The 13,495-nt window shown below is 40.3% G+C and overlaps 1 protein-coding gene across 1 annotated transcript; it reads left to right on the top strand.

Annotated features, from left to right (window-relative positions):
* The first annotated feature begins 807 nt into the window (after nucleotides 1-807).
* Nucleotides 808-12,834, top strand: actr2b (actin related protein 2b). The gene is made up of 9 exons (XM_020601683.1): nucleotides 808-1,005; nucleotides 3,416-3,526; nucleotides 5,212-5,427; nucleotides 5,901-5,973; nucleotides 6,545-6,681; nucleotides 7,123-7,272; nucleotides 8,724-8,869; nucleotides 9,282-9,414; nucleotides 11,309-12,834. The coding sequence occupies exons 1-9, from the start codon at nucleotides 958-960 to the stop codon at nucleotides 11,477-11,479; spliced, it is 1,185 nt and encodes a 394-aa protein (XP_020457339.1). The 5' UTR covers nucleotides 808-957; the 3' UTR covers nucleotides 11,480-12,834.
* Nucleotides 12,835-13,495: the final 661 nt, after the last annotated feature.

Raw genomic sequence — 13,495 nt, 5'->3', positions numbered from 1 at the left:
TACAACCGTCAGTATTATTCCACACCCTATGTGGGAGTAAATCAGTCAGTTTATTTGAGTCTCCAGAAGAGAGACTGGAAAATAAATAATTCGAAACAGCTCCAGTATGTCTCCCCCATTTGTTGTTACACTCATGATCAGAGGTCACTCATGACCTTTGAGCCTTATTCCAGCACAGATAACATTGTTCCTTAAGAACACAGATACTTTCTTTCATAGGGAGCATAGCTATTCCTTGTCTTTGAGCATTAATACCAATAATTTGTACATTAGTTATTACATGTCCTCAGGAGCCACACTATTTATGAAACACATGCCATTAATCCTGAAGTTTAGAAATATTAGGACTGGTTACTGAGCAGTTTTGTTGACCCCCTGAATCAAATTGAATAGACTATTTCTATAGTTGAACTTAAGTATCAGGAATCTTTGTTTTGCTATTTTTCTTTAGTTCATTTCTCCTGAGAAAATACAGAAACCCACCACAGCCAGCCACAGAGACACAAAGCCCATAAAATTATTACAAAGAGATTAAAATCACCACAAATGGCTCAAAACGACCACAACGCTACACAAAAGACCATAAATAAATGCAAACCGATTACTAATGGAAACCAAATCACCTTTGTTTCGGTCTGGGGGATTTCCTCCTGTGTATGACGGGGGCCCGTTCACTTGACATACACTTATTTTTACATGCTGCAAATGAAAATGCAGTTTAATTCCATACAAGCACCGACCAGAATTTTTAGTTTTTGTTTTATTCCAAGCAATAGAAGGCGTCAGTCCACTTGTGACAGTACAATTAAGCGTTAATCTTGGAGGGAGTGGCGTGAATGCACGAATGTCCCCGGATGAGCACTCCTCCCTTCCTCCTCTCGGCCGGGTTGGTGTGTCTTCCTTCCGGCTTGCCGAAGAAAGTTGAGGGACGTTCAGTGGCAACTTGGCTTTTACATAATGGACAGCCAGGGAAGGAAAGTGGTGGTCTGTGACAATGGGACTGGGGTAAGTTTTCCACTTTAGTTTGACGTGCTATCATGTCTTTGGGTTGCTTTAAACGGTGTTTCTGTCGAACGGTTTGCAGAAACAGGAAGTGGGACTTCCAAGCTAACTAGCATAAATTGGGTGGGTAGCTAGCCTGCCTGCCCGCTAGCTAATTTTCATTCATCCAGAGCTGACACAGAAACGAGCCGTGTATAGTGGGTTTAAATGTCAGCATAAAAGCTCAGTAGACAACTTTGTTATAGCTCTGACAATTGCATGCACACCAAAATTAAAGCAGACGAGTAACGGATCAGTTACAGCAAACGGTTATTAAGCTAAGGCGGCTAGCTTGCTAGTTTGCAGTTAATATTTAACAGCTGTGTGTCTGGTTTATACTTTGGGTCACAGCAGTAATTTGTTAAGCAAACGACTCGGCCTGTCCAGATTTATTTCTATTGTGCAACTGGTTCAATTACCATGTTTTAGTAGCCAGATTTCTGTAGTGATATTCAGCGTCAGGTATGTGTAACGTTAACTAGGCCGTGTCAAGTGAATTGCGGAACCACCTTTATGTTTCCCCTGTTCGGCAGCTAACAGGGAAATGTCACCTAACTACCTTGGTAGTAAGGCGTTCGAACCATGGACAAACCACACCAGTGACAAAATATGTTTCGTTAAGTTCTGTAATTAAGTACAATTTATTTTAGCCTGCTTGTGTTTTAATTTTCTGATACATTTCCTTGCATCTCAGTTCGTTTCTCTTCGTTACTCTTTACTCCACTAGCTAAATACATATATTTTACGAGCTATTTTTACATAAAGCAAATATATTTTTAGACGCATTGTTCAAGATTAAACCTTTTTGGCTTTGTCCACTTACAAATTGGAAGTTTTTCTACTTCAGATGTCTGTGAGTTGTTAGCTGTTACACGGTTTCAGTGAAATAACTGTTTGACGCAAAATAAATTAAATATTAAACAAAAATCAAAGATTAGCGCAGAGAAAAGTCCCAAAACTGAAAACATTTTCCATTAGTCGTCTTGCATCCCCTCAAATTTTTGTTTCCCTTTGCAGGGGCCTGATTGGGAACCACTGGACTAACATAGCTCATTGTTAAAGTAATTACAATTTATGCATTATTATTAACAGTCAAATAATTTTGTATGTAATAATATACCAACCACGGGGGATATTTTACTGCAGAATGAGTGTTTTTGATAGTTTAAATATACTTTTGTGTACTAATAATCCTTTTGCACCTGTACTTAAGATTTTGAATAGTAATTTTGATTTTAACTTAGTCTAATTTACATTCTGGTATTTACATACATAAGGATTGAAAAACTGATGAGATCATGTTTAATTTTACAAATTTTGCATTGCACACAGGCAGTACGTTGTTTGTTGGAACATAGCTGCATACTCTTTCTGAACCTTGTCAGCCATCAAAAGGATGTTGGCTCAGCATGTTCATGACTAATAAGGCTTTTTTTGAGATGTGACTTTTCAAGTGTGTTGTGCAAAGCCAGAAAAAAGACTTCTTCTGTGTTAGAGAGGAAGTGAGAGAGTCTAAACCACAGCCACGTATGTCACTAACACTAGAGTCCTGATACCTACAGTTTTACACCAGAGGCTGCTGTGAGATCTCACTGTTTAACTTAGCTTTGTGCATCTGCAGCACAAGACAAAAGACAACTGAATTGTTTGGTTTACTAGTAAATTTTATAATTTTTCACTGAAATTCACCAAGCAAGGTGGACGTGTGTGTATCAGTGCCACAGCTTGCATATGAAGGAAAATGTTAATATATCAATCTTTTATTCTGAAACAAGACATTGTCTGGGATTGTAGCTTTAGTCGCACGATACAGCTTAAATGCTTTTCTTGGTCTTTAGTGCTGCTTTCAGTCCAGTGATGCAGTTTTGAGCTAATAGCACTGCTTTCTTTCACTTCAATGAGCAGTAATTCCCTCAGCATGCTTTGCTGTTATGCACACACAACATGGATAATTGCGTGTGTAAATGTTTGAAAATTATAGGAATTTAGTCAAAAAGGAATTTATTACTAGTCTTACTAATTTTTCATTTGGTATTAACATTTTTAACGTGGCATTGTATATCAGTTTTTTATGATTAGCTATATAAGATAAAATTGACTTTGTAATGTCATCAACTGCAGTCATTCTAGTTTTTATTTCCTTATTTTGAGACATTTTTAGATTTTCTACTGTTGTGCTGGTTTTGACCACAAATGTTCATACATATTCATACATAAAAGCTGTAACACTGAAGTTTCGGTGATTGTATTTTTATCTCGGTCTAAATGCTACTGTTATCAGCAGGATGCCAGTCATGGTGACTTGCTGGACTGCACAGTACTTGAATGTATTTCTTCATCACTTCCTCTGTGCTTTTCATGTCTTTTTTTTTAGTTTGTCAAGTGCGGCTATGCAGGCTCCAACTTCCCAGAGCACATCTTCCCTGCGCTTGTTGGGAGGCCCATCATTCGCTCGACAGCCAAAGTGGGAAACATTGAGATCAAGGTAGGAAGTGGTCCACCAGAAAATCTTGATTTCAAAGACAAACTTGGTCAGGAAGCCAGTGATTAAACAAAAATAGACTGTAAGCTGGAAATGAGAGGAAAAAGCACCGAGTTGTTTTTCTTTTTTTTTAGTATAGGCACAATGTCAAAGCCGCAGACTGTGTAATTTTACTGTAAAAGATCTGTTATAGTTTCAAAATGAGCGCTCCAGTTCAGCTATGAACTGTGTTAGATAACAATCTATGCTCTAAAACACACATTGTACCTGCTGAAATTTTTGAAGCGATGCTGTTCTTTAAGCGGCAGAGGTCTAAATGTCAGATTCCCATTATTTTAGCATGAAACCTATCTCTCTCTCCTGTTCTTTTGTTTATTCATCTTTTTATTATTTTGTATCTACCCTCCTCTTCTTCCATGTTTTATTCCTCTGCGGTGAAGTAGAATGCCCAGAAGATGGTAAGTTCAGGTTGGTGTGTGCCTCCTGTTCTTGCCTGCTTCGGACAGTTGTTTGAGCTCAACTAAAAAAGCAGCTCTTCTTCTTGGTTTTAAATAATTTTTGTTGTTTTCTTCCTTTGTTTCCTTTCATTTTTTTCCTCTCACAGTGATTTCTTTCTTGCCCATTTCAACTTGTTTGCTGATTTTTGGTTTTGAGTTTGGATGTTGTTGGGCAGATGAGTGGCAGAGTCAGACAGCACCTTATATTAGTACGCTCCTTTCTCCAGGCTCAAAGTGTTGCAGGAACAGCTGCAATGAATCATAGGCCAGCTGTTATCGATGAAGGGCTAAAAGAGATTTTGGACCGGTTCCATTTTCTCTGATCTGCTGGTGCATCCTGACGGCTACACCTCCCTCATTTCTGCTGCTATTTAAGGACTGAAATAATCAGTTTTCAGTTAAATAAAGACCTTAAAATGTCAGCCTGCAGCATTTAGTGCCATGTGTTGCGTATCCTTATGTATCATAGATCTATTAACCCTACCATTATGAAACATGAGCATATTTAAGATGAGAGCATTTACTTCACTATTTGCATGTGTGTACAATTGCAGAGGAAGTGTCCATACTCAAGGATGCATGGCAGACAGCTGAAATTTGGAGATGGAGGGACATCTGTTTTTCATTTTACTTCTTTTTTTTTTTTTTTCTCGAGCCCAGATGGAGGCAGTGCCAATGGCTTGTACTTTGTTAATGCCAAAGCACACTGAATGAACCCATAAAATGGCTGCCTTCAGTAGGCTTTCGATGGCTCGAGGTGGAAGTGAGATGCTTGACTGTGAGGCTAACACTGAGATTTAACTCAGCAGTTGTTTATACTGCCAGGCTACCGTGCATGCAGCTAGTTGAATGGTGTGAAAACAAGTGTTTTACTGTAGCCAGAGGGAAATGTTTCCAGGTGTAGATGCATGGAGAATAGTGCCTTGCAGTGCATGCAGGGTGATGGAATTTTAAAGTGAAGAGCTGCTTGAATGCATCTGACAGTTGTCTTATTCAGGATCAAATGGAACATGAATGATGTGCTTGTTTTTTTGTTTTTGTTGTTGTTGGGGGGGGGGATTTTACTGCTCAAACCAATGCTTTAGTTCCTTCCCTAATCAGTGTATGATCCAATCCGTTCTTCTGAAAAGGGGATCTCTGCTGCCCTGTTTCAAAAAAATGTATCTGTTGACATTTGACCTCTCCCTCCAGGACCTGATGGTGGGGGACGAGGCCAGCGAGCTACGCTCCATGCTGGAGGTCAACTACCCCATGGAGAATGGTATAGTCAGGAACTGGGACGACATGAAGCACCTGTGGGACTACACCTTCGGCCCAGAGAAGCTCAACATTGACTCACGCAACTGCAAGATCCTTCTGACCGAGCCCCCCATGAACCCCACCAAAAACCGTGAGAAAATCATTGAGGTACACTGAAATACGTGTCTAACTGTGTGAAGCTTGTAGTCGTGGGAAATTGGCTAGTTGATGCATTTCTTACTGGGGTCAGAGGTTCTTCTCTGCTCTGCAGTATCCAGTACTCACTTGCTCTATATTAAATTAATCAAAGCACTGACATTAGTAGTTACCAGTGCCCAGATTTTTCAATTTGTCAGTATAATTCTTATAAAGGACCACAACGTAACAGTCCTTCCTGTTGCTTAACACCCAAACGTTTGAGTTAAATAAATCTGAACTTGTTTAAGCCAGCTTTGAATAGCCATTAAGGGAAGTGTGTTTTAATGCCACATTGAGTTAATCCTCTGACCTAATTTCATTCTGCTTTGTGCTATAGGGGTAATTCCCCATGCTCTGCTGTGCAGATGTACTGTGCGTATTTGGTTTCATCAATAGACCAGCGATTGTTCTTACAGTCTGATGTTTACTGGCCTCTCCTGCAGGTGATGTTTGAGACCTACCAGTTTGCAGGAGTCTACATTGCTATCCAAGCTGTGCTGACACTGTATGCCCAAGGTAAAAAGAGACATGTGCATGCTTGGGCAGCAAGTATAATAAAAAAGTATAGTAAAATATACTATAATAAGGTATAATAAAAAATAAAAATAAAAAGTTCTGTTTACTTCAGTGTTCTCATCACAGATGTTTTTCTAGATTTTTAACTCAGATTTAATTGTGGAAATAATGAGACAGTATTTAACTGCTACACCTTTGTCAAACATTTTGTGCAAAGATTTACATCTTAGATAACGGGTATGATGTTTTTGTACCAGATTACTTTGCAGTGTTCCAGTGATAGATGTGACAACCTGACATTATTAGATGTTAAACCCAACCTGAGTGGTGCTCTGAAACTGCTTGCACCCACAGTGAGACTCTGTTTTTGTCTGCATACTGCTGTAACATTTTGTGTGAGTTTAGTACCAGGAGCTCAGCGTCACTGCAGTAGATGTTATCTTTCCAGTTTTTGTGTGTTTACTCAGTGAATATGCTATCAGTCAGGAGCCCAAGATAAAACCCAGACACAACCACACCTAATGTGGTACAGTTGTAGGTTATTAACTCTAACATGTGTGTCTCTGTTTAGGCCTTCTGACTGGTGTGGTGGTGGATTCAGGTGACGGTGTCACACACATTTGTCCCGTGTATGAAGGCTTCAGCCTGCCTCACCTGACGAGACGCCTGGACATCGCAGGCAGGGACATCACCCGCTACCTCATCAAGGTATCCAGTGTTTCATAGTAGTCCTAACAGTCTCTTAGTATGAGAAAGATGTGCTGATTGTTTTAAAAATCATGCGGCTTGTGCTTCATGTGATGGACCTTAAATAATGAGACTTACTGGCATTGCACCTTAATACTTGAGATGTTTACATACATCCTTGAAAATCCTTAATATGTTTAAATCCAGTTTCTTTAAATGGGTATAATCATAATCCAGAATGTCTTGCCAGTCTTCTTGTTCTTTAGGAAGGAGAAACTGGTATCCTCCTCTTTGCAAGATGATCATAATTTTACTGTTAGAAGTAGTACTAGTCCTTGTTTAAATAAACATATGAAGGGATCACAAGTAACTTGATAGAATGATGCTTTCTGCCCTTCCTCACCATCTCTTTTCTTTTTCTTTTCTGTTTCCCTGCACTTCTTCCTCCCTGTCTGGGTGCAGTTGTTGTTGTTGAGGGGTTACGCCTTCAACCACTCTGCAGACTTTGAGACAGTACGCATGATGAAGGAGAAGCTGTGCTACGTGGGCTACAACATTGAGCAGGAGCAGAAGCTGGCGCTGGAGACTACTGTGCTGGTGGAATCATACACGGTAGACACTCGCATGTTTGAGTTTGTATAAATAAAATATAAATCTGCTTAGATTACCATAACACAAGTGACAGATGACATGTGTGGTGTCAGTGCATTAATGACTCAGCTGGCATCAAAAAAATAATTAGATAAAAAAAAAAGAGAAACATAAAAATACATAGTGGGAACATGTAAATGAGGAACTACAATAAACAGTTTTAATAAACTCCCCTGGGATGACAGTGGCGGCCCGCTATCCTAGACGCATTCCTTGTTATTCCACCCTAAGTCTCCATGTCTCCTGCTTCCACCTGTCATACATGTGACCAAAAACAGCAATAAAAATGAAAATAACCTAGAAAAATGCCAATGAGCTAACTTGTCACCTCAAGAATAAAAGGGTCAGGACACAGTGAGACTGAATATGAGGACAATGTTTTTAAGATACATGTGAAATAGCAGTAAATGTTACAAAAATTCACAGAATTTACTCGTTTGAGATCCAGATTTTGTCGTTTTTTTTCTTTTCTTCTTTTTAGGTTGGCCTTTGTTTTTCTTATTTCACATTTCCAGCCCAGCGGCAGTTCTCAGATCTGCTTAGTTTACTTTTTTAATATAAAGTGAGTTTTTTCTATGCACAGATGTTTCACATTTCTGCTTAAAATAGCACCATTGTACAAATAATCCCTCCCGAAGCATTTGTTATTCAAAGGTGACAGTATTTTGTAGAAGTCAAAACTAATGGCGTAACTAAATCAGTTTGTGCTCGGAGCTAAGTAGGCTGCCAGCTGTTTGCTCTGTTGGCTGTTCAGGCCAGGGTAGTGCTGCTGACTCAGACATTTGGGGGTGCAGTGCTTCTCCACCACTTGCTTTTCTTTCCAAGGCCTTTTCCCAGCAGAAGGAACCACAGAATCTAAACGCAGGTCCTGAAGTCTGCGTTACTGCACGCCTTACCGAGCACGTTGTGTCTCTGAGCTTGGTGTGACCATGTGTGTTTGGGTTAGTTAGTGTTTGTGTTTACATGCATGTGTACAGTTTTGTGTCTATGTGTAACGAAACAAGGAGGCTAATGTAACTGGCTAAAGGCCCTGAACTGCACGTCACATTCCCTGTGTAGCCATCTCTGCAGCGGCAGCTGGGCTCCACTTCCTCCCACTGCCCTCAGCTGAATGAAGCCTTACACACTGACTCACTGTACTCTGTTTGGGGTGCTGTACAATATTATCAGTCTTAGTCGATTTTATTTTCAAACAGCAGTAAATCCATAACTTTCTTTAAAAATATTTTTCGACAGGCTGTGGCTTCTTTTCTACATCACAATCAGCCACTGAACGGTGGCATTCTTGATTCTTATTTTCAAGATTCACACCCTTTAGCCCCCTGAGTCACACATTAAATCCTACCTTTGCAGTGGTGTCGTAGTTTCTTGTTTCCTTCTCTTTTCATCTCATTCCTCCCACACATCTACAGCTGCCAGATGGTCGTGTGATCAAGGTGGGAGGAGAGCGGTTTGAAGCCCCTGAGGCTCTGTTCCAGCCCCACCTCATCAACGTGGAGGGCGTTGGGGTGGCCGAGCTCCTCTTCAACACTATCCAAGCAGCTGACATAGACACCAGGTGAAGCCAACTAAACCCCTAACCACACATCTAACACAGAATAATACACGACAGTAACAAGTCACAGCACGCACACACATACAGATTTGTAAAATGGTGGCGTTAGCCAAAAGTGAAATCCCACTAAAGCAATAAAGGGTTTTAGGCATCAAACTAAACATTTCTTGCACAGGAGTGTTCTGGATGGAAAGTATGAAGACTGACCATGGGAATGTATGAGTGGTGAAACCTATGAAAGTGTATGCTTGGAAACCCATGATGAGACTTTTTATGTATTGCTGTCTTGAAAGCAAAATTTCAACACTGGAAAGATAAAACTAGCGACGTATGATTTTTAAGAGGCTTCTCTTCCTGCTTGCATGTTACTGGCTGTCTTCCTACTCTCACCCTCTTTGTGTCTGCCCGTCTTCAGGCCTGAGTTCTACAAACACATCGTGTTATCAGGGGGATCCACCATGTATCCAGGCCTGCCGTCTCGGCTGGAACGAGAACTCAAGCAGCTATACCTGGAGCGTGTGCTCAAGGGAGATGTTGACAAGCTTTCGGTAAGAACCTGAACCTCAATGCCTCATCAGTGATGGTACTTCTGTATGTACAAGAGTACTATGGATTGATCTGTCTTAAAGAATGTCTGTGACTTTGAAAACAGGCCACACATCATTAATTTTACCCAAATTAGAACTTGGCTAGGTCTGTGACCGGTTTAATCTTAAAAAAAAAAAAAAGGTGCTGCTGTTACAGGAGTCGACTGAACTCGCTGCATCAGGCCTCTCAGTGTGAATTAATATTTCCAGCTGGTTCTCAGGGTTTGTTTAATTTGGCCTGGGTAGGGTTTCCCACATGTGAGAAAGCAGTAAAATACAAAAAAGTACAACAACCCCAAGAAAAGTATTTGAGTCAGTTTAATGAATAAACCGTGACTGACGACTGACAGTGCCTCCTTTGTCCCCCACACACTCTGAGTTCACAGTAGAATAAATTAAACACCTTGAGTTATGATCAGTTACTACTTGAACCACATCTGTCTCAAACACATCTGCAAGGTTTGGGAGCAAAGTTTTTGATTGTGATGTCTGTTGGGTGAATTGTACACAGATGGCCACTAGGTGATGCCAGAGGATAACAAACTTTCATTTATCTTAGAGCATTTCACTCACAAAATGTGTGGGGCCCATTTATAAATGATAAATATTTGGAAACATATCATACGTTTCTGTGCCAACATCTCAAAAACGGGTCTACAGATGACTGACATTTAACAGAATGTCTACGTGTTTTATATTTCTGCCATCATCTGCAAACAGCCTTGCTCTTCTTAAGCCAGTTATCTCGTTTTATAACGGTATTGAGTGTTTCTCACCTGTCTTTCATGAAAAGTAACACCACTATGCACAGTCTGCAACAGAACAGGGGACCTTCTTGTCTGCTTAGTCTTTCATAGAGAGCAGGGGCTGCTTTAGTTCACACCTGGGGAAAATGAGTATCAAAACACCCTTTAAAAACTTCTCAAGCGATAAACTGCACCATATTCCACTTGTTTTTTGCCTGTTCTATATGCTCCATTTGCTCATGCTAACACTACGATTAGTGGCTAAATGCTCTGAACTTTGATATGTTACTACTTGAACCACATCTGTAGCCTGAACTTGTATCCATTTTTGTTGCTTTCAGCTACACGCGTGACCAATAATCACAAGCTGTGTTTTTTACCATATTTGGTGTAAATATGAATGTTTAGGCATACTGACAGAAGTCAATTATGCTGCGAGAGTTGCTGGAAAAGGTTGAACTGATGTTTTGATTCTTTTCCATCTTAGAAATAGTTACCACTGGATAAAGTTGTATATGACATGAATCGAAGAATGACCGAGCTGTCATGAAGCAGATTTTAAGTGGTTTATGACTTTAAAGCAGCATTAATCAGTATTTTATGGATTTAAATGATTGTGTAATGTCACAGGTGTTGCTGTAAAGTGCACTGTATTAACTGTATTTGGTGGTGTTTGATGTCAGTATTGTGTTTACAGCGTGTCCTGCTTCCATGTGGCCAAAGCGAATATTAATGCAGTTGGTTATGCTAAGCTGCTCATAGAAAGAATCTAATGTTGGGTATCAATATGATGCTTGTAAAACAGTGTACATGGACATTATCAAAAAGCAAAGAGGACACCTGGACTGGCTTTTCTGCTTCAGACTAATGTTCTGTATTATTGCTGTCAGCGGTTGAGCCAAACTGCACTGAAAGCCAAAATTATGAAGGCTGTTCCCAAGTTTCCCTTGACAGCAGTAAAGTTTATTTATTTTTATACAAAAACATGATTTGTTCCTCTGGATCAATTTCGAATGCAAATCTGAACATAATCCAAACTGAGTTAGGCAGCCGGACTCTTTTTTGTCATAGAGGATGATCTTCTATGTCTGTGTCCCCTTGTCTTGTAGAAATTTAAGATCCGGATTGAGGACCCTCCCAGACGAAAGCACATGGTGTTCCTGGGTGGAGCTGTGCTGGCCGACATTATGAAGGACAAGGACAACTTCTGGCTGACCCGGCAGGAGTACCAGGAGAAAGGAGTCCGTGTGCTGGAAAAACTTGGAGTCACCGTCAGATAAAGCACTGAACGGACAGACCATGCATACACACAGACACACGCACACATTTCCCCCCTTGCCCCATTGCAGAGTATATATCTATTTATCCCTCTTCTCTCTTTCGGCTCTTGATGCTCCTCAAACATCAGAGGGAATCGTCTCCTCCTCCTCTCCCTCCTGTCTGCCTCTCATTTCTCCAGGTTTGGGATTGGCTCTACCTTTTCCTCGCAAGCCCTATTTCCACTGAAATCCCTCCTTAAGTTTATTATGAATAGAAGAGTTCATGTTGATGTTCTGGTACATTTTGAAGTCTGATTTTCTTTGAGTACTGGTGGAGAAGTTTAAAACCAGTGGAAAATGGTTTAGTCATATACTGTAGGTTATTTGGTGGGTAAACCCACCAGCCACTCAGTGTTTCAGAAAGTTTATTTCCCTCCCCTTATAAAACCTCCACAGGGGATAAATTGATGCAAAGTTCCTAAGCATCTGTACTGTCACAGTCAGGTCCACCACAAATAGCCACGGCCTGCTTCAGCGTCTGTTCCAGGTGAGCGTGAACTGATCACATTTTTATGTCGGTTTTTATAAATGATATCATGGCTTTGTTTTCTGGGAGAGGGAATACTTTTGTTTGGCTTGTCTTGTTTTTGATGGATGTATGACCTAGCCAAGTTTATACCTTATAAATTGGTTGTTCTTTTTTTTTTTTTTATTGGTATTTTCTTTTGTTGCTGTGCACTACTTACCATTGGAAATTGAGTGGTTTTTTTGTGGTGTCAGAAGTTCTCCTTTTCTTTTTTACTTTTTTTTTTTTTAAAAGAATTGGTCGATTTATAAAGGGCCATGCTCAAAGTATAGCTCCTGAGCTTGACATCGCCTGTGTGATGGTACAGTTCATGGGTGGTGAGATGGCAACAGATGTGGGAGAGTGTTGCTTTGTTCCTCATCAAACTGCTGTGCGTCTGCCTCCTCTTGGTGTAAATCCTGAGCTGAATGTGTGAGCAGTTGTAGCGATCTTACGGACTGTGGCGACATTATGGTACCTCACCTGTCGTGTTCAATCAGACCCACCAACACATGGAGGCAGTCGAAGGTAGAAGATGGGATCAGTTTGAATCTGGGAAAATGGTATTTTAAAGAGGTAACAATGCTGATGAGACCATAACGATTACTGGAGGCACTTCTATTCTGAGTATGACAAATGTTTTGGTTTTTTTTTCCTCTTTCCATTAACACCTATCCAGTGCCAAGTTTGGTTAATATTAACTGGATCTGTCTTGTTTTAATGTCTTTTTTTTTTTTTTGTCACTTTTTTTCCATTTTCCTGTGTTGTTCATAGCATAACTGCCTAACGCTGATTTAAATAAAGAAAAGTGATTTATAAGGAAGTTTGGGTGACTTTTATTTTACCCCCACAGCTAGTTTGTTTCACAAAAGTGGTTTACTGAGTTATTTCAATAACTTGCTTTATGAATTGGACATTTTACAGTCCAGGCTGCAGCTAAGTTACTTTCATAATTAATAATTTATTGGCAAAAGTGTAACATGTCCTTCACAACTCAGTCCAGTTTGTCTGCAGATGTATTCATTTGACCAACACTCCAAAAACACTGTTTACAGTGACAGAAAATGGAAAAGTAAATTCCCACATCTGAGAAGGTGGAACCAGTAACATTTATACATGTCTGACAGACTGCCCCCACAACCCAAAGATATTCTATTAAAACTATAAGACAAGGAAAATAGCAAGCTTGATTCTGAAGCCATCAAAAGTTTGACATTCAAGCTTAGAAAAATTACTAAAATGATCTGGCAGTTTTTTCCTTTTTCTACAAGCCAGTTAATTCACTCTAGTATGTTGCAGAGCTGGAGGTGAGATTAGATGTCCAGAGAAACTGCACCACCAGAGAAGAGGATGGAGGCAAGAAGGTGACTGAGGCTTGACCGGAGGAGGAGGACAACTGTGCTCACAGACCAGAAGGAGGAAGAGGAAATGGAACAGTGGCAGAGCCCTGGCGCCACCAGAGGAAGAGGCTC

Source organism: Monopterus albus, unplaced genomic scaffold, assembly GCF_001952655.1.
Source record: "Monopterus albus unplaced genomic scaffold, M_albus_1.0 scaffold52.1, whole genome shotgun sequence".
NCBI classification, from domain to species: Eukaryota; Metazoa; Chordata; class Actinopteri; order Synbranchiformes; family Synbranchidae; genus Monopterus; species Monopterus albus.
Note: the sequence above shows the minus strand (reverse complement) of the source record. Positions and strands in the feature narration are given on the sequence as shown.